Raw genomic sequence first — 21598 nt, forward strand, 5'->3', positions numbered from 1 at the left:
CATTGATTTAATTACCAACCATAATTTAGTTTATCCATATCCATCACAGAACATGTACATAACCAACCACCATTAATTATGCTTAACAGACTCTTAAATTATCCTCTCTGTGTCTGATTTATGTCCGCATGCACACTTTTCAGGTGCTGATGTGCGCGCAGAAGCAATTAATTAGATTAGGCGGATAGAGAAGGCCCTCTGCTCCCCAGGCCAGAAAGACAATGGTGTGTTGTGACTGCAGCATGTATGCCAATCCATTATACCTGTCTGCATGTGTGTGTGTGTATACACATTCAATTATCAATTATCAATTATGTCGGCATTCTTTCCTTCTTCAGGATACTTAGGGACTGTTTGGGAACGCGGCTGCGGCCGCGTTCCCAAAAAATTTGAAAATTTTTTGTTTTTTTTTTGCTAAAATTTAATATGGTTTGTACGTTTTGAATCGTTTTGATGTGCTGATGTTAAAAATGATTTTTAAAAAATGAAAAAACATCGTTGACATGCATTTTGACACAAAAAGTTATTTGAAAAGCACCCGCAACCACACTGCCAAACACGCTCTTAATTTCCTGGACTCACAGGCCACAGGCAACAGCCCTGAGAAACTCTTTAAGAAAGGAGAAGGATTAGGACCACGTAAGTCAACCCACATGAACCCATGTGCACTCAAGAATTAAAAAAACAAAGCACGGCTCCGGTGGCCATGATTGTTGGCTACAACATGCAGAAATGTCATTGGCACACACGCTAGAGTTGAGTCCTTCGTTTGTAGCCAGCTACTTGCCCCCACGTAGCCAGCAACTCGGCAAGTCCAAATTATATGGCCACACACACACACACACCTAATTTCCATACGCATTTAGGTTAATTCCACATGGTGGATTGGCTTCCTTGACCCACTTATCTCCCACCTTTTTTCTTATCAGCAAAGAGTTCTGTCAGGTATAGATTTGGATAAACGGGATGCTGTAGAATTAGGTTTTTGCCATGTAGTGGTTAGGAGTATGATTCCATTTCCTGTACTCAAGCTGTCTCCACTGAATTATTGATGTATATGATGGCTAGTTATTCTCACAAGACATGAATACTTGTTAATGAAGACTAAAGGGCAAAAAAAAAAAAAAAAAACACATAAGACTTGCTATCATATTTTACAATCTTATTTAACAAATACTTTTTAGCTAAATTGGTTTTTTGGTATGGTATCAAAACCTTGATGGTCAAGCGGTTATAAGTTCTAATCTAATCATTTCTATTTATTTAATAAAAATTAAGCAAAAGATAAGGTGAGTCTGTACAAGTTTCAAATCTAAAAAGCTTTTACTTGATGGGTTGTATTAGAGAATAATATAAATCATATCTTGAAATCTTACCTAACAACTTAAGCTTTTCAATTAAATTAGTTCTTTGACATCGAGAAGTTCGATATAATATTTATTATAATCAGAATAATTATTTAATGAGCCACGTCTTTTTTTAAAAAAAAATTAAGTTAGTGATGACAAGTTAATATTAATAATTTTATAAAAAATCAAATATGTAAGTATTTTAGTTGATATTACCGAGGTTAGATAAATTTTATTTGATATTTTATTAAAAAACAAATTATTTTTTTAATATGTTCTTATATTTCTTAAACAAAGCTTCTAATGTCAGAATATTTTTTTTTATAATATAATCTGGTCACTAAAGAATAAATACAATTAACAAAATCAAATGTTAAAATATTATATGAAAAACAAAGGCAACGCATGCTTATCAGTTCTAAAAACAAATATGCATTAACGAAATTACGAAAATATACAAAAAGTAATTAAATAAATCACAGCAACGCTCGCGGGTAATCAGCTTGTAATAATTATAGAAATTTTAGTTCTTTCTTTCAAGATTAATTCTTTTCTCTTCTTCTCCTTGTTTTGTTTTTTTTTTCCTTGGGCTCCTGAGCAAACTTACGATTGATGAGAGCCCGGTAACTGGGCCTGGGTTTAAATGAAAAACGATAAACTTTCTAAAGCCCAAATATTTGAATTTGAATACGATATGTGGCTCAATGCTTCACTCAGAAGAGTTGACAGAACTTCCATAGAGCCCAAATGAATCACCTTAAACCATGGCTACACAGACATTACTTGCTCAGGGTCAAATACCAACAGCTCTTGATGGTCCATTTTAGCCAGTGACTCGCAAGTTTGATCCTTCGTTACGTAGAGGCAGCGATGACTTGCCTATGAATCATCCAGGACTTCAAAGAATGTCACCTCAAACTTCCCTGAACAGATATCACTTGCCATCTTTCTTTTTAGTTACTGTTTCTTGATTTTCTTTGATTTTTAATTTTGTTCTTGCTTGTGTTGTTGAGGTGTTTTATTTGGTGTTCTGTAGCTTGGTTTTTGAGTTATGGTTTGGTTGATTTTCTTGGATTAATGGTGCGAGGGATGCACAGATTGGTTCTAATGCGATTCCTCTTGATCCTGCTTCTGTGGCAAGTGAGGTTTGGCATGGAAAAGAAAGTGCAAACTACACAAGTAGAAGAAGAAGAAGAAGAAAAGGACAACAGAGAATTCAACTGTTTACAGTCCATTGTACCCGTTTTAAGGTCTTATGAATTACACCTCTGGCATCATTCACCATGTGAGAATTGATGGCATCATTCACGAGTGAAGAACATGCCTTTGAAACATTACCTTTTGCCTAGTCGAAATGCATATCCTCATAGAATAGCCATTACTGGAGGTCTGGGACTTGCAAGAAACTCATCAGCAACCATAGCCCATGTGATCACAAATGATCCATCAATCATTCTACTGGTTGGAGACCCCACTTACGCAAATCAATACCTTACAACTGGTGGAAAAGGAGCTCCATGCTGCTTCTGAGCATTCCCCGATGCACCCATATGAGAGACATATCTAAATCAAGTAGACCGCACTGAGACCCCTTGGCTGGTAGCTGCTTGGCATCCACCGTGTTATATTCCTCACACTATCAGGAATTTGAATGCACGAGGCAGGAAATGGAAAGCGCTTCTCTGTCAACACCACGTTGACGTTGTCGATCTTTCTGGTCATGTAAGTTACTATATTTAACTCTCATAAATGGATATCTAATTGCAAACTTTGTTGTTAGTAGAGTCAGATAGAGAATGATAATGGCTGGATAAGATTGTTCTGGTGCGCCTGCCATTAAAGTTCAAATGCATTTTGTCAAGCTAGCGTAAGGCTTCACAACATCCTGTTTTTTATGGCTTACTAGTTGAGATTAGAAGCTATGTTCCCGTGCAAAACGTCATTTGCAAGTATTTTACCAGAGGCTCAAGGTTAGTGATTGTTGCTTGAAGTTTTCAAATCATCTTCATAAAATTTATGTGATACTTTAGAAAGAGAAAGAGTCATGTAGTTTAGTTGAGTTATCGATTGCATAGCTATTTACTGTTCTTGTCTATCAACTTAACAACTAGTTTGCTACCAAGGCGGATAAGCAAATTTATAGAAATTCCAATCCTTATATCTTTTGCTTGCATCATATATATTTTATATGGAGAAATAATTAAATAAGTATGGCATGCAGAATAATGAAATGAAAAAAAAAGGTGTTTCGTGTTTCAAATTTCTTATATAAAGATAAAATAATACATGGACTAAAGAGACTTTTATTTAAATTCTTAAAATATAATTAATAAATATCATCATACCGATAATCATCTTAAAAATTATTACTATATTTATTTATGATTTATCAAAAAAAATATCAACAATTATGAAATTCACTAATGATATTAACTTATTCAATCCACGAGATGGTCATTCTATGCATGGAATTTTTTTTAAATGAATTAAATGAAAATATAAAGAAAGTAAGGTCAAAATTATTCCAATACAAAAGAATTTAACAAGAAAAACAAAACAAAAGATTAGGGACCTCATGAATAAAAATGAAGGCACATGAGATCAAACCATAAGAATTTAGTAAGAATGTTATGATTTTTTATGTTATAATATTTCCTTTGTAATTTTTATATATGTCTGGCACTAGTAACATCTCATATTTTTATGTTTTATGGATTTTTTTATATTATTTTAGTACTAGAATAACTTTAAATACCGTAAAAATGATTTTTTTTAATTTAAAAAATTTCATTTAAACTAAATGATTAAGTTTCAAGTTCAAAAATCTCTAAAAATAGATTTTTTAGTGGTTGAATTATGGATTAATCACAAATTCTAATAATATAATTTATTCTTTATTGTTTATAAAACTCATTGCTTACTGTAAAAAGTTTATAACTTACAGAATAGTTCTTTTTTGTGGGATTTGAGGACCCTTAAATGATAAAGTTGATGACCTTTAAACAAATAATTACAATAAATATGATAGTGGACATTTATTTTTAAGAACCAAATTGTATGTCCTTAGTTTTAATATAATAAATACTATAAAATTAAAAAAATATTTTTGTTGATAATAAAAATCGTAAACCCTTTACCTATTTGATTCTAGATGCATGCTTTTAAACATATTTACAAAGTAATAAACTATACATTAGATCAATTTCATATGATAAGCATAAGATAAATATAGTTTTATTCCTCTTATAAATGCTTTTCCTATTATGTTTTAAGCATTAACAAGCATATTAGGGATTATTACAGAGGAATTAGCAAAGTTTAAAGACTTCTAATATATTTGTTATTGATGCGAATGTTTTTTTTTATAGGTGTCGAGCATCCCACTTAGGCTAAAAGTCTGACATAAAAACATTAGACATTAAAATTAAAAAAAAATGCAGATCAAGCTTCTAACATGCCATGAATGAAAAAATAAAGCCGGGATGGTCGGGTATTGTAAGAAAACAAACCAGAAACAAAGTCTAAGTTGCAGCAAAGTTTGAATGACAACATAGTTGTGACAGTAGCAGAGTTCATTTTCAACATAAATTTTGAGGGATTTAACCAACTTTAATAATCAGATAAAGAGGAAAGAATTGAGTAATATTAAGGACCCCTAATCAGGAGAAGAATCTTAACGAAATACAACAATTAAGGGAGAGAATAAAGGAAGCAAATCACGACAGAACCAATAAGGATCAAAGGGCGTTCTTTTCTTCTCTGTTTTTCAATTTTACAACAGCTATGAACTAAACTTTGAATTTCAGAGGATTTTTGTTCCATTATTGTTTTAGATTGTGAGAAGAGATACTTTCAACTTTATTTCTTGACATTCAAGTACTTATTTTGCTCGAATTTGATACGTAAACTATTGTTTTCATTCAAGTTTTTTAAATGGTTTCTGCGGTAGACATGCTTTTTTTTTTGTGAATTTGCAATCCATAATTGTTGATTTGGATCAAGAAGGAAGCAAAATATATAAATTTAGTTGATTTAACTTCCAAGTTAAAAGAATAAAACAACTAAAATTCATTAAGGTTTTTAACAATAACCTGAAATACTTTATCGTTTTTTGCTATTAAAGCTTTTGTTGTCGAATATAAAAATTACTTTCTCAATCTTTAATTCGATTGATATTAAGAAGTTAATTAGGTTTTTTTTCTAATTAATTTAATATTTCTTTATCTTTCTTGCTTAAAGAAATTTAAATATTTGTTTGAATTAAAAGAATACTTATTTTATTTTGATGATCAATCTAATTCGTTGAATGAACAATCTCTTTGAACCAGGCATATAAACACTGAATTATCTTTTACGTTTTCTTTTCAAAATTTTAATTTTCTTATTAATTCTCAATTTTTATTTCAGTTTCTTGTAAGAAAAATTAAATTAATTTCTCTTGGATTCAGTCCGAATTTCACTACCATACTATAAAAATAAATTTTTTAAAAAAAAAATTAAAATTAATTTTAATGGTTTTGACAACGACTAGGCCCCATTTACATAAAAGTTGGAGATACTGGAAATATTGAGGAAGTTGATGTTGATCACGCAGATGAGTCTGGAAACTATCCTCTAGCTGGGGATATAACATGCCAGAATTTGGAGGGGTATGTCATTTTAATTTTTCTTATGGTCCTGCAGAGGGCGAAGTCCTGCCCTAAGCACTCAGAGATAGCAGCTTAGGGCATGAAATACTTGAGGTATGGTGGGATTGTGGGAGCCTAAAATGTTACGAACTCCTTTTGTAGTTTCTTGTGCCTGCAATGCTGGGTTTTTTTGGGATTTTTTTATATATAATTTTATTAAAAAAAATTAGTTAGTTAGTTTTATATTTTGGATTATAAAATTGACGAGTTAAACTACAAGATCTAGTTTATTGTTTATTTTATTGTGTTTCTAATTTTTAAAAAGATATAATTTCACATTTTATTATTGATAATCTTTTTTAAAATAAAAAAAATATAATTTCATCTTTTGTTATAAATAATTTGCCTTTGTTATCTTCGCCCCGCGTGTTTGTCTTGGTTTTTTTACTTTAAAAAAAACATTTCATTAAAAAAAACACATACACTTTATTGTTATATAAATCTATTAAATGAAAAATAATCTATGGAATAAGATTTTTATTCAATTTGATAGCGTGCATGATTTGTACTGAGAGTTTGTCTGATTGGTTCAATTTCACTTGGTTTTTTTATTAAAAAATATTTTTTTTGCTTATTTTTTACATGAGCATTGAATTAATTTGAGATTTAAGTTTTCAATTTGTTTTTTTCAAGATTATCCCAGCAACTCTCACATGTCAACCTGAAATGATCTAAGTTGATCCAATTTGTTTCTTTATTAATGTTAGATAAAAATATCATCCAATAAATAGCTGATTTTAAATTCATAAATAAAATATTTTATTTTTTTAAAAGATATTTTAGCAATATCTAGATTTATTTTTAGTTTGGAAAAATAATATTCTAACTCGCGGTGTAGCGTAGGCCAATGAACTAGTGGTTAGATTGCCAAAAACATCCTCATGATTTTTAAATCCAAAATAATTTTATATTAAAAAAATATATATGAATTCAAAGTAAAATTATTTTTTATTTTGAAAATAAAAAATAGAAAAGAAAAAAAAAGAAAGATTTAAATCATAGATTTGTCGTTGCATGGGCTGGGTTGATGTATGCCCATTTGTTTGCTGGAAAGAAATTTCCTTTTGGAAAGTGAATTGTTTTTCGATGTTTGGTAGTGTAATGAAAAATAAGTTAGAAAATATTTTCCAGTGCTTGGTTATGTTATGGAAAACGAGCTGGAAAATAACTTATTAATATTTTTTTTTAAGTTTATTAAAATAATGAGGAACAAATCTTACAAATTAAAAAGTTGAATGGGAATGAAATTGAAAAAAAATATAATTTCATAAATTATCTCAAATAAAATAAATAATAATAAAAATAATAGAGATCAAATCTAAAAAATAAAAAAATTGAAAGATGAAGAAATTAAAATAATAATAATTAACATTTTATAAATTATTTCAAATAAAATAAGTAACAATTAAAAGAATGAGAACCAAATTTGATAGATAAAAAATTTCAATTAAAAAATGATAAGAAAAAAGAAAACAACAATTATAAAAATAATGACCAAAATTAATATAAAAAATAAATTTTAAGGGATGAAATTGAAAAAAAAATATTAAAAAAAAATATACATAGAAATTAAAAGTTTGAGGACCAAATTTAATATAATCAGAAAATAGTATGACATTGCTAAATTTTTCATAATTTCCGGAAAGTGTTTTCCACTCAAGATAAAAGGAAAACACTTTTTTAGAAATCATGTCAAATTTTTCTTTGACTGAAAAATATTTTTCATTAACCGGAAAGTATTTTTCATTAACTAATTTTTTTAATAATAAACAAACATAAAAACTTATTTTTAAAAAAAAAAATACTTTTAAAAAAAAAAAGAAAACAAATACAGTCGTAAGCTTCCCATACAAGATCTCCAAAGATTTTTAATTTTTATGGGATCCAAAGCAACTGTCCACCTAACTCTAACACGTGCCTCGAGGGAGTTGGGACTTGGATAGAGTGGCAATAGCCAGATAGCATCATAAAATGCAAATCTTATGTCCTCACGTGACAAACAGAACAACCTGCCCTTTTTTATATTCTGGGTGGCTGCCTCTCTGGGACTGCCCAATTCCTTTTCAAACTTTACTTCTGACTCACAGGTGTGTCAACTGTCACCTACCTCATTAGGTGCTCCTAGTAAAACTAAACTGCCATTTTACTTGTTGCACTCCTGTTTTCGCCTTCCCTTCCTATTCCTTTCCTGTCTTCGATCATGCAAATCTTTAAATATTCCCTCTCTTGATTCTATATCAACCGTTTTATTTATTTGAGAAATTATTGCTTATTAAAATATTAATATTAAATGTGTTATATTATTTATTAAAAGAATAATATTAAACGTGTTTTGTGAATTGTCATTATGCTTATTAAGATGCCTTAACTTCTTAATGCAATGGAAATTTATCCTTTTATTAGTTCTATTTGCAAATACAGTATTAGCGTGTGAATTTATTGGTTTTTTTTGCTCATTCTATAATTATTTTCTTTAAAAACAATTCACAAGAAAATGATTAAGTGTCAACATAAATAGTTAAAAATATTAAATAACTGTTTTTTTTTTAAATCATGGAGGCACAAGTGCCCAGAATTATTTTCTAAATCAAATATAATAAAAAAATATGTTTGCGAGGCTTTTATTTTTTAAATTGATATATTTTTAGTGTTTTTTTATAGATACTAATATTAAAAAAATAAAAATTTTAAAAACAATATTTTTAAATAAAAAGCATTACATACCATAATATCAAATACAAAAATTCCTTTTTTATTTTTATTTTTTTTAATTTTAAACTGTTGCTTTAACTTTAGTAATATAGTTATGATTACTTTTCAAATAACTTTTTATGTCAAAATATATGCTAATGATTTTTTTTATTTTTAAAAAATTATTTTTGATATCAACACATTAAAATAATTTGAAAATACTAAAAATATATTAATTTAAAATTAATAAAAAAATAAAAAAATTAATTTTTTAAAATTATTTTTAAAACACAAAAATAAAAATATCACATTCTTTCCTTAAAAAAAAAAAAGGTAAAAGAAGAAGAAGACAGGGACACATTTATAATTTTATTTGCAATTTTGAGACAAGTAACACAATCCACTATTTCCACTTCACTTCCAAACACTTCTCACGCTCTCTCTCTCTCTCTCTCTCTCTCCCATCCACAAAGCAACAACACACCTATCTCTCAAAACACACACAAAAAAAAGAACATGCAATACAAGAATCTAGGGAGATCAGGGCTGAAGGTGAGCCAGCTCTCTTATGGAGCTTGGGTAAGTTTTGGGAACCAGCTAGATGTCAAAGAAGCCAAATCACTTTTGCAGTGTTGCAGAGACCATGGTGTCAATTTCTTTGATAACGCTGAGGTTTATGCTAATGGAAGAGCTGAGGAAATCATGGGTCAAGCCATCCGTGAACTGGGTTGGAAGAGATCAGATATAGTTGTCTCTACTAAGATCTTTTGGGGAGGTTCTGGTCCTAATGATAAAGGCTTGTCTAGGAAACATATTCTTGAGGGTACTAAGGCTTCTCTTAAGAGATTGGATATGGATTATGTTGATGTCATTTATTGTCATCGGTATGTGGTTTTTCTTTTCTTTTTTTCATTTTTGGTTAATTGACATCCCTTTGTTTGACTTGTGGGCTGATTTGTGTTTGGCTGTAACGGATCTTTTCCTTTTTTTGAGATTTCGGAACCGATTATGTGGATGTGATTTGATGTGACATAGATTATTGTTGTTTCTGGTGTTAGTGCTTGCTTTCTCTTGTTAATTTGTGATTTGTTGGATTGTTTGATGTTTTGTAAAATGTGAAGCACTGGGCTGTTGGCTTTAGTTCTATCACTAAAGGGATGATGGTAAAGATTCTGCTGATTCAAATTAGTGAAAGAAGTCAATATGGATAGTTGTGCTGTTTGTTTCATGGAATTTGTGCTCTTTCTATACCAGTACTTGTCTACAAGCTTATTGTTCGAGAATGATGAGATTATCTTGGTGTCATTGTCCTGTAAGGGGAAGTTTTTTCTTGATAGTTTAGGTTTTGGGGCTTTTTGCTCTTTATTTATGTTTAATCTGAGATTTTTCATTTGTTTTGATCAGCCTTGGTTTTTGCTATTGCTTTATTGAGTATAATTTGTTCTCTACAAGGGATTTGTTGAAGTGGTCTCATGTGATGTCAATATGATTTACTGTCACAGCCCGGACACGTTCACGCCAATTGAAGAGACAGTGAGGGCAATGAATTACGTGATTGACAAAGGTTGGGCATTTTACTGGGGGACTAGCGAATGGTCAGCACAGCAGATCACTGAGGCTTGGGGCATTGCAGAGAGGTTGGACTTGGTGGGGCCAATTGTTGAGCAGCCAGAGTACAATATGCTCTCCAGGCACAAGGTGAGGAATTTCTCCGTGTATCCAGATGTGAAAAGTTTGGTTTTTATTTTTGAAGTGAAAAATGAAAATATCATTTACATGGTTTCCTCGTGTTAATATGATTTCTAGTTGAATGTAATGGAAATAATGGTTTTGGGGGCCATGGTTTGGTAGACAGCTTGTTTATTAAGTACAAAAGAGCAAAGTGTATCCGTGTCCAAGACAGAATCACATTGTGTCTTGGCTTTTTTGCTGGTTCTCTTTCGAATGAAGTTTATCTTCAAGTTTGAAGGAAGATTTAGATATGTTTAAACTAACCCACCGCCCCTTAAGTAGTTGGGCCCCATATGTCATGGAGTTGAATAGTGCTTAAGAGGTGATATGAAAGCTTTCCTAAATAAAAAACTTCACTGAAGCCTACTCTTGGTTGTTTTTGGGTCTTGTAGCATCTTTTGTTGCCCCCCCCCCCCCCCCCCCCAACACACACACACACCCAGTGATTGATCATATCATCACTTTATTTGGAACATTTCTTGCTACAATGCTGTACCATCAAGTGGTTTGTGTTAATGAGTATTTGACTTTAATGGCTATTGCTTATAATGTATACAAACTTAATTTTGCTGTTTGTGAATTCACACATTTTATGAGTTAAATCAGGCTTTCAACATGATTTGATTATATCATGCATGTCTATAGGTTGAGTCTGAGTATGTCCCATTGTATACCACCTATGGCCTTGGTCTCACCACATGGAGTCCACTTGCATCTGGGGTGCTCACTGGAAAATACAACAAAGGAGGCGTACCTTCTGATAGCCGATTTGCTTTGGAAAATTACAAAGTAAGACTTGTTTGCTTTTTGTTATTTTATTACTGAATTTTCTAGTTAGTTTGTGTTGTCTTAAACTATAATGACATACTTATTAGTTGGATACATGTCCAAATAAGAACTTAATTTTCAAACTTCTGTACGCATAAATTATATTGTCTCTGTGTCTAACTTTCATCTTAAAATGAAGCAACTGTCTTGATGAAGATGCTTCTTTTTTTTTATCTAATTTTTTTGGGTACAATTCTAAACTGTGTATTATGGCTTCCAGAATCTTGCTAGCAGGTCATTGGTTGATGATGTGCTAAAGAAGGTTAATGGATTGAAGCCGATTGCTGATGAACTAGGCGTGCCTTTATCTCAACTTGCAATTGCATGGTGTGCTGCAAATCCAAATGTCTCGTCAGTTATCACTGGTGCTACAAAGGAATCTCAGGTTTGTTTGGAAACAGTGATCCTTGGAACATAGCTTTAAAATTGTATCACTTGAAACATGTGCATTTATTTAAGTATTTTTCCAATTTTTCATTTGTGTTTATCTGATTATCAGTCAATTTCATTGAAGAGGGAAAGCTCATCCTGTTTTACATGCAAGAAAAGAATTTCTCTATTATGCTTCGTGGCTATATTTATTTTTCAGCTGATTTATTGTTATAATTCATTACATAATGCTTAACCTAGATAATGTGCTTACTGGACATGGATAAAGTCTCTCAGAAAAAAGAAGCATGGTTGGTGTGTTGAAGCACCAGATGCTCAACTTATGAAACATACCAAGTGCTTTGGACTACAACACTCTTTTGTAGGTTTTTGTGCACACTAGCAGCTTGTAGTCGTGGACTTCCATCATCTATGCATTGTACAAGATCATTGCTTTATTAGTGACTTTGCCAATTCAATATTCTTTCCTCTTTATGTAGATTCAAGAAAACATGAAAGCTGTTGATGTGATCCCATTACTGACTCCTGCTGTGATGGAAAAGATTGAGGCTGTTGTTCAAAGCAAGCCGAAACGTCCAGATTCATTTAGGTAAACTCTGAGTCAGGATGTTACCATTCTGCTGCGCGTGCATGCATCATGGAGCTAAATCAACTTGTCTGGAAGTTCTATTCCTTTGGCTTGGTACTAGTTATTATAATGTACTTTTACATTTAGTTTTTTCTGTTGATCTGAAATCCGCATTGGATTCTCGATCATGGAATGGTTGCATTTGTTGGTGGATTGGAGGGTGCTGAATTGATGAGAATTGGCAGTATGAACTTGTAGCCTTAAGAGATTTCAGTACTGTTTTGTGTGGATGTTATATTTTGCTCTTTCAATTATTCCTTTTCCCCCCCTCAATTTAATTTCAATGACCAGATTAAAATGAATATATGTATATATATATATATATGATTAAGAGGCAAATAATAGCGTGGTCGGCAGCTTGTTGCTTACTTTGTGAGCCCCAGTTTTTGTAGGAAGTTTTGAGCTTCCGGCCAAGTTAACCTGTGATAACAATCTCAAGCCTGATTGAACCTGAGCCAAAACTTGCGAGTTTAATGCCAAACAGTGGCAGCCTGATTCAACGTAGTAGGTTCCTGCAAGTAGAAGTGTAGAACGTTACGTGTGCATAACATATGCAGCCACAAAACCTTTAGATGGATGAAGCCATAACAAGTTCTCAGTTTGGGGGGACACGGGGAAAAAGATTGATGCAAGTTGCCGTTGTTCTTGCTCCCGCCTTGATGAATGATGAATTTGTTCTTAATATGCCCAGTTTTGACTAGTGTCAAGATATTATCATTTCTGGCTGTTTAACCCCTTTCATATATTTCCAATGATCATGTTCGCTGCTTGCAAGAAACCGGAACCTTGTCGGTTTGTGTTGTTTTTATTTGACTCCTTCGTTGAGCCTCTTCAATGACAACACAATGGGTAGAAATAAAGCAACCATCAAGAAGCATCATTTCACAAAGCTCAAGCTCTCGTCCCTGCTTAATTTGGTAAAGCGACGACTACTCGACTAGTCTGCGTTGTGTGGGGGTTTCGCTGCTTTTTGCTTTTTGTGATTCACTAATCTGTTTTCAAGAATCGCTTTTTTGTAGAATTGATTAAAGACCAGGGTGGTGCTATCGGTACACTTCCGGTAGCCTTTGGTTAGATAGAAAAGATGCTTGGAATGAACGCTGGCAAGGTTGATGGTGATGGATGGCAATATCGTAAATATATCAGAATTCTTTTATAATTTTGGGATTTGTCAATTTGATATAATGAAGTTGTGTGAATAGACAAAAATGGTGTGCTAATAGCGTAATTAAAAAAATGGTAAAAAAAAAACTTGATTCAACCCTGCACGAGTCAAGATGTAAAATCTTTGACTCAATCATGATACTAGAATAATCATATTTGAAAGCAAAATAAATAAAATCATAAAGCTTGATTATTGGACAACTCAATATTGAAGTACAAAAAACAAATTAAGAAAAAGCAATAAAAAAATCAGATTCAACCCAATTTAACTTGAGTTAACCCGCCAATCCAGCAACCATGGCTACGGGATCTGGATAAACAAATAGAAAGGAAAGGAAAAAAATCATGAAGATCAATTTCTAATAAATCAAATATTAAATGCTGAAATTGAAATAAATAATTTTTAAAAAAAAAAAACAAAAAAATTTAAAGTCAACCTACGTTAACCTTTGAAACTAGTGACTTTGATCATAAATTCGAGATTACCCATAAAAGGTAAGCCGTAAAAAATAACAAAGGAAAACTAAAAAAAAACATTAGTTAAAAAAAGGAAAAACAACAGGTAAACCTCCTAAATCTATTCTAATCTCTAAAATTCACAACCTATTAAATTATCAACTCAAGCCTATTAAATTATCAACTCAAGTTCAATTAAGAAACTTAATTCCCTATCAAATTAATTTTGAAGAATGAAATCATGAAAAAAATAATATCAATTTAAAAAACTTGCCAAAACAAAAAAGATAACAAAAAAAATAGAGATCAAATTTGATATAAAAAAAGAAAAACCAATGAAATTGAAAAAAAAAGAGTAAAAAAGTATCTCAAACAAAACAACTATCAATTAAAAAAATGGGGCCTAAGTTTGAAAGAATTAAAAATAGAAAGGGATGAAATTGAAAAATATTTATAATTCTATAAATTATTCAAAATAAAAAAATAGTAATAAAAAAGATATGGATTAAATATGGAGAGAAAAAAATTTGAAGGAGCTAGTGTGAAATTTTAAAGGGTTTGGTGCAGAATTCGAGGATGAGAGAGAAAAAAAGAAGAAGAAGAAGAACATAAATGGTTGTTGAACCAAACAAAAGAGCATTTGGCGCACGTGTTACCCCATCGCAAAGAGGATCATGAGACCTTTCAAACACTGCTGTGGAAGGCTACATTTGGTAACCAGATGGTTCCGCACGCGTCGCCCGAAAGGCACAAGGGTTACCTAGCCGGTAGCGCTTGCTACACACCATCAACATATTTTTTCTAAATAGTAATTATTATATGGTCAAATACAATAATGCCATTGAGTAACCTTCATATTAATAATAAAACCAATGTAAAATGACAAAAAAATCATTGTAAAAGAGTTATGTTGATTTTGTCTTTAAGAACAACAAAGTAATTTTACTATTTCAAGAAAAAAATTAGAAGATCATTACACCCCTAATTGAAAGGCATTCTAATTTTTTTTATTTTGGAGTTAAATTAGTAATTTTACTGTATAAAAAAATAAAATTATTAATCTAACCTTGCATAAATTATTAAAAACAATTGTATTATAGTAAAAAAAAAATCATCTTACTCTTTATGTCTAGTTCAAAGGTTTTTTTGGATTAGAGGCAATTTTGTTAAATTACTATCCGAATGAATAGTAATTTGTTACATGAAAACCTATTTCTCTTTTAATAATTTAATAGTTTACAGTTAGGTGGGCGCTCTCCCTCCCCATATTTTTTGTCCACGTTATTTTAAGCTCTCTGTCTTAGTTTCCTTTTTAAACTCCGTCTCTCATGCAATGCTCTCTCTTTCTCCTTCATATCCTCACAACTCAATTTCATACTCCATTTTTTCTCTTCTGCCTTTCTCCTGTTCTTCAATGGAACAATCTCCATTGCTTTACATGTTCACATAAAACTGCAAATTTCAACGAACAAGAAGGTACCCATTTCAGTACTATTCTTCTCTTTCATGTACACTTTAATTAATATTTTCGGCACATTTAAATCTTGTAGGAAATATTCTTAATCTTTTTTTGTTCATTTCCTTTTATTTATCTATGTGAATTATGCATGCATTCATTATTGATGATATATATTGATTGTTTGATTGAATTGGTTCTTTGTTTGATTGATTGATTCATCGTGTTAGAATAGTTGAATTTTAATATGGTTTAATGGATGATTATGCATGAAAGATCAATGTGAATTGTGGCACATTGATTTTCTTGTGGATTTAGCAAGATTTGTAACATCAAGTGAAATTAATTGTAGATACACATTTTTTATGACAATTGTTAGCTGCTACTGAAGAAAGGGAATTTGTGTATTGCATAATATGATGCTGCTAGCATCCCAACAGTTTTTTTCTTTCATGTAAGATGACAATCAGTTTCTATTGAGAAAATAAGCATTGAATGTTATTTATTTCTTGCACAGGACTGTGAGTGCTATAATCTGGTCCAGTTTCGAGTTCAGTAGGAATTTGGAAGAGCATCGAGGAAGCAGGGCCTAAGAGGCTAGTGAATATTCATATGCAGCTTTATTTAAAGTGATTTTTTATTTTTGATACCATGACTCGTGAAACGCCTGGTAGCTCAGGCCAGAAGCTCTTTGGAGACAAAATCAAAGTTGTGGCTAGTGACAGAATTGCTGCAGATAGAAATGCAAATAATATTTGTGTACAGACAGGTGAGGAATTTTCTCCCCAGTTTGCTCGAAGAAGAGTTCCAGAACTGCACGAGCTAGGGAAAATGGGATTCAATCATAATCACAATAATCTGATGGGTTCTGAAAATCATACCAGCACTCGTGGGATAAGGAGAAAGGAGTCTGATTGTGATGCTTTAGGTTATGTTTCCAGGATAGAAGCCACAGGACATGCTGCTGAACTAGAAAATAAGGCTTATAATGATGATACATGCAGATGCCACTGGGAGTATGCCCCCAGTGCACAAAAACCAAGTAACCATGTTGATGAAACGAGTAATTATGGTCAAGTAACCTTATGTCCAAGTCCGACCAGTCCACCTAAATGTGTGCAGGAAACCCCTTGGCCATATCAGCCTTTGGTAACTAGAGTTTCAGAAAGCACTTTCTCAGGAAAAATGAAATTTCTATGCAGCTTTGGGGGAAGGATATTACCGAGGCCAAATGATGGGAAGCTTAGATATGTGGGTGGAGAAACGAGGATCATATCCATCAGAAAAAATGTTACATGGGGGGAGCTTGCAAAGAAAACTTTGGCAATTTGTGGCCATCCTCATACGATCAAGTACCAGCTCCCTGGCGAGGATCTTGATGCGCTTATTTCTGTTTCTTCTGATGAAGATCTTTATCACATGATAGAGGAATATCAAGAGCTTGAAAGAAATGGAGGCACTCAAAGACTGCGGATATTTCTTGTTTCTTCAGGTGAACCTGACAGCCCAAATTCTTTTGAAGGTAAGACCTCACAACAGCGTAATGCTGATTACCATTATGCTGTCGCTGTTAATAGTATGTTGGACCTCAGTTCCCAGAAGAGCTCTAGTGGACAGAGTTCTGCAAGCCATCAAGGAACTGCTTCAGATTATAAGAATCTATCTCCTCCTGTAACTCCACTTAACATTCAGTACAGAGATCATAAGAATTCTAAAGGCCTATTTTATGTTGATCAATCTTTCCCTGACAGTAACAAGAAACACGGTGCTTTTTCGGAAGAGAAATTTCCATCTGACACTACATGTTATAATAATCTTCCTCGTGTACCGATGCCATTGGTGAATCAAGCCTGTCATCACCAATATCCAGTTGAAACTGATCAGACTAGCAAACATTTAGAAATGCATCTTCATAATCGTTGCGAAAGTGGAGATTTTCTTCCGTATCAGCTATGTCCTCAAAATTCTATCAATTCAGACTGGCCTTCGATTATGGAAAGGGCATTTTCTGACTCACAGTTGCGGGAGAATGGTGAGGTGTCAAAAAAATGGTTGGAAGAAGCAGTTATTACACTGTCCCTGTGTAATAATGAACGGGAAAAATCACCTTCACTGAAAATGTCAAATTCATCCTCAGAAAGGCCAATGCTGTGGCCATATACAATGGATGAGAAACACCAATTCACTGACTTTGAGAACCTTTGCAGGGAAAAGCTGGGTAATATTGACACTGATCAAGAGGTGCTGAAGTGGATGGACAGGAATGTTAACTATTCTGATGTAGACAGAGAACAGAATGAAGGAAATGTTAAAGCTTCATCAAATGATAATGTCATCGAGCATAGGAACTTACCCAATTTGAAATACCGTCCAAGTGCTTATCATCATCCTCAAGATTCTCAAGCATATGGAAGGGTGGTTTCTGCTACTCGAGTTTACCCTTTGGAAAATTCTGCAGATATTGCGAGGGAGCACCCTCAGGGTCACCAATCAGGCACCAAAGCACCTTACTTGTTTGTTGAGAACCAAAAGGTTTCCAAGGATCAGCAGTGTGCTATGACTGAGAGCATCAGGGGTCAACGAATTTCCCATGGAGATCCTGAATATCTACATTCTGCATCCCTTGAATCAAGGGACAAGAAACCGAAAGTCCTTAGCTCTGTAAGTATAGCTCTCTCCATAGCAAGATTTTGCCAATCTGAACTAGAACTTGCAAAATAATAATAATAATAATAATAATAATAATAATAATAATAATAATCCTCTAATTTCTAAATATCTATTCAGAAATCGGATAGGAGTGCTTCAACTAGATTTGTTTCCTTGTGTGATGAAGACCCCGTGGAGTATCCTGAAAAGATCGAAACGATTCGTGACAAGGGACAATCATACGAGGAACCATTGGACAGAGATGCTCAGTTTGTCCAGTCACAGCCCTTAGACGACCATCATGATGATAAGATGCTGGAGCCAGAGGTAATTGTTGAGGATGTTACTGGAACTACGCCTCCCGATATTCCTTTGTCTTTGAATGTTGTCCCACGTGTAGAGGAAGAGGTCACAGAGGGATTTCAATCTGATAGAGATACTGAGGCAGAAAGCACTTGTCAAGATCAAGAATATGAATCCGAGGTAACTTGTATCCTTCTGATTTGGACTCTCTGTGTGCATGATATTTCATTTTCTAGTCTATTTTACCCTTTACCCCGTGTTTCTTAGGATATTGAAGATTCTGACAGGGACACAAATGATTCCATTAGTGATGCTGCGATGGCTGAAATCGAAGCAGGCATCTATCATTTGCAGGTTCAGATATAACATCTCATAAGTTACATATCTTTATTTTTTTATTCATATTTCAGAAAAAAATTCCTTTAGCACTTTCATGCCTGGGCTGCAAGGTTAATATGTATGAGGTTCCATTTCGCCCAATCGTTGAGGGATGCTTTTAGCCCCCAATGCCAGTTCCAGCTGCTTTCGCAAAAAGCTTCACTTCAGTGAAAAACAAGCCTTACTTCGAAGCCTCTACTAGTTAAAATGTGAACTGATTCCCATTGCTTTTTTATTAATTTTTTCTCATGATTTCAACTCTCTCACAATCATTTAGATGGTGCATGCTTACGGCTGCAAATGCACTATGAGAATTTTATTGTTTGTTTTAGATGCGTTTTCTTTAACAATTGACTTTCTTTTGGCCTAGGTGATTTGTTTTTTTTCTTGTTCTTTTTTTAAAGGATAAATCAACTTTTTCTGATAATATAAAGAATAAATTAACTCCATGTTTTATGCTCTTACCATGCAGATTATAAAGTACGCAGATATTGAAGAAGTGCAAGAATTAGGATCTGGCACATTTGGAACTGTTTATTATGGGAAATGGAGGGGAAGTGATGTGGCTATTAAAAGAATCAAAAGGAGTTGTTTTTCAGGAAATTCATCAGAACAAGAGCGATTGGTTAGTCCCTGTAATTATCAGTTTTAGAACGATTGCTTGCCCTTCATGTTTTCTTTCACTTGATAATGGTGGGCTGTTCTTGCCGAAAAAAATACATGTGGGGGTCCAAAGTTTCATAAATAAAGAAGGAAAAAACGAAGACCAAATACCTCATAGGGAAAAGGGAGGATCCACTGTGAATGAATGGGAAGATAACTTTTTGTTGAATTGGATAGTGATAGATATATTAGCAACCGGATTTCATGGTATATAAGTTTTAGAATCTCTCTGACTATTCTGAGTAAAAATCTAATTAATCCTGCCTGTTTGTGCAGACTAGAGACTTCTGGAGAGAGGCTCGCATCCTGTCAGATCTTCACCATCCAAATGTGTTAGCATTTTATGGCGTAGTCCCTGATGGGCCTGGGGGGACAATGGCCACTGTGACTGAATATATGGTAAATGGATCATTAAGGAGTGTCCTACGAAAGAAGGATAGGTGAGTTGGTAGCTCAAAAATATTTTACTTCCTAGTGCCATCTATCATGAAATATGCTATAGCTCATGGAATCTCTCTTCACTGCACAGAGCACTAGATCGTCGAAAAAAACTTACAGTTGCTCTGGATGCTGCTTTTGGCATGGAATATCTGCATTTGAGAGATATCATTCATTTTGATTTGAAGTGCGACAATTTGCTTGTCAATTTAAAGGATCCCCAACGACCCATATGCAAGGTAATGTTCGCCGAAACCCTTCTCTCTATCCTTCATTTATTTTTCTGTTGTCTTCTTGTAGTTTTGATTCTACATCAAGCATGCTTTTCATCTTTCAAAAGAGTTCCTCTCAGCTTTATTCACTCCACATTCTGTATCAAAGTGTAGTCTCATTCATCTATGTATGTTACCTGTTCTCCAGGTTGGTGATTTTGGATTGTCAAAAATCAAACAGAATACGCTCGTATCTGGTGGTGTGCGTGGAACCCTTCCATGGATGGCACCAGAGTTATTGGATGGCAACAGCAACCGAGTCTCTGAGAAGGTTAGCACAATACTAGACTTTCATTGTCGTGGGATTTAGAGTATATCATGAACTTTCTATATCCTTCCTTTACAGGTTGATGTCTTCTCGTTTGGTATTGCAATGTGGGAGATCCTGACTGGCGAAGAGCCATATGCCAACATGCAATTCGGTGCTATAATAGGTGAGGTTTTAATTGATTGATGAAATTGGTTTTCCCTTCCGTCTTCCAAAGAACTTTTTCAAGTTCCTTCTGTTTTTCCTTACACCTTGTCTAATTTCAATTAGAGTCTGCATGTGCTCTTTCCTTTTCTCATTGATTTTTGAAAATGGACTTCTTCTTCGTTTAAAATCTAAATTCAAGACACTGCCTTACAAGGTTTGAATCAATCCTTCACGCATGCACAAATCTGATTCCTTTCCTGAAAAGCTAATTATGCTTGAAAATAAACTGTGTGCCAGTCTATGCCATATTCATAGCAGATGGTTTAGCACATCAGCTTGTCACTGTTTCATGTTCTGTTTTTTTCTGATTTTCGCAAAGGATCTAACCATTGTGAACTTTGAATGAAGGCGGAATTGTAAGTAACACTCTGAGACCTCGTATACCAGAAAATTGTGATGCTGGGTGGAGAAAGCTGATGGAAGAATGCTGGGCGTTCGATCCAGAAGCCAGACCATCGTTCACAGAGATAACGAATAGGCTGCGAGTTATGTCAACAGCACTCCAGCCAAAGCGACATAATCATGCAAACAGATGAAGCCCTCCTACGTCAAATCATACAAACACGTTCGCATGCCAAAAACATTTAGCAGGGCAATGCTGTAGAGTTCTCGAGTGGCTTCTATATGAGCCATCGTTGTAGATAAAAATCCTTGAGGGCCAAAAAGAATCTAAGAATATGGTCGATAATTTTGTTCCAGACTTTGGTGCTGAATCCTTGACTCTCCAGCCAGTCACGGCTGATGACGAAAAGCTACCTTCACAATGAACTCCACCTGTTCCTTTCATTCCCTGCATGCAATCACAACTCCACTTTTTCATCAGCAAGGCAAACCTCATGCTAGATTATTGGAAGTAAACTATAAATACTATTTTATATATATAATTTTTTTTTATTTATGGTCTAGATTAATAAATAAAAAATCTAATCTGTTTTATTTGTGTATTGATTCCAGATTATGGCCCAACAATTTTCTAACAAGCTATTATTGTCAACTTTTAGTCTTAGTATATGGACAGGGGCAGAATTAGGATTTAAGG

General features: G+C 33.3%; 1 protein-coding gene and 1 pseudogene across 1 annotated transcript; both read left to right on the top strand.

The window, feature by feature from the left end:
• Positions 1–9119: 9119 nt before the first annotated feature.
• LOC133680862 (probable voltage-gated potassium channel subunit beta) lies at positions 9120–12578 on the top strand. The gene is made up of 5 exons (XM_062103878.1): positions 9120–9612; positions 10231–10426; positions 11105–11248; positions 11508–11672; positions 12157–12578. The coding sequence occupies exons 1-5, from the start codon at positions 9245–9247 to the stop codon at positions 12268–12270; spliced, it is 987 nt and encodes a 328-aa protein (XP_061959862.1). The 5' UTR covers positions 9120–9244; the 3' UTR covers positions 12271–12578.
• A 3454-nt stretch (positions 12579–16032) lies between these two features.
• On the top strand, positions 16033–21360 carry LOC133690254 (uncharacterized; annotated as a pseudogene).
• Positions 21361–21598: the final 238 nt, after the last annotated feature.

The sequence above is a fragment of the Populus nigra genome, chromosome 1 (assembly GCF_951802175.1).
Source record: "Populus nigra chromosome 1, ddPopNigr1.1, whole genome shotgun sequence".
NCBI classification, from domain to species: Eukaryota; Viridiplantae; Streptophyta; class Magnoliopsida; order Malpighiales; family Salicaceae; genus Populus; species Populus nigra.

Excerpts from the sequence above, each read along its gene's own strand:
- LOC133680862 (XM_062103878.1), top strand. The coding sequence starts at position 9,245 with ATGCAATACAAGAATCTAGGGAGATCAGGGCTGAAGGTGAGCCAGCTC. Across the intron at positions 9,613-10,230 it reads GATGTCATTTATTGTCATCG|CCCGGACACGTTCACGCCAA; the intron begins GTATGTGGTTTT and ends TTACTGTCACAG. Across the intron at positions 11,249-11,507 it reads TTGCTTTGGAAAATTACAAA|AATCTTGCTAGCAGGTCATT; the intron begins GTAAGACTTGTT and ends TATGGCTTCCAG.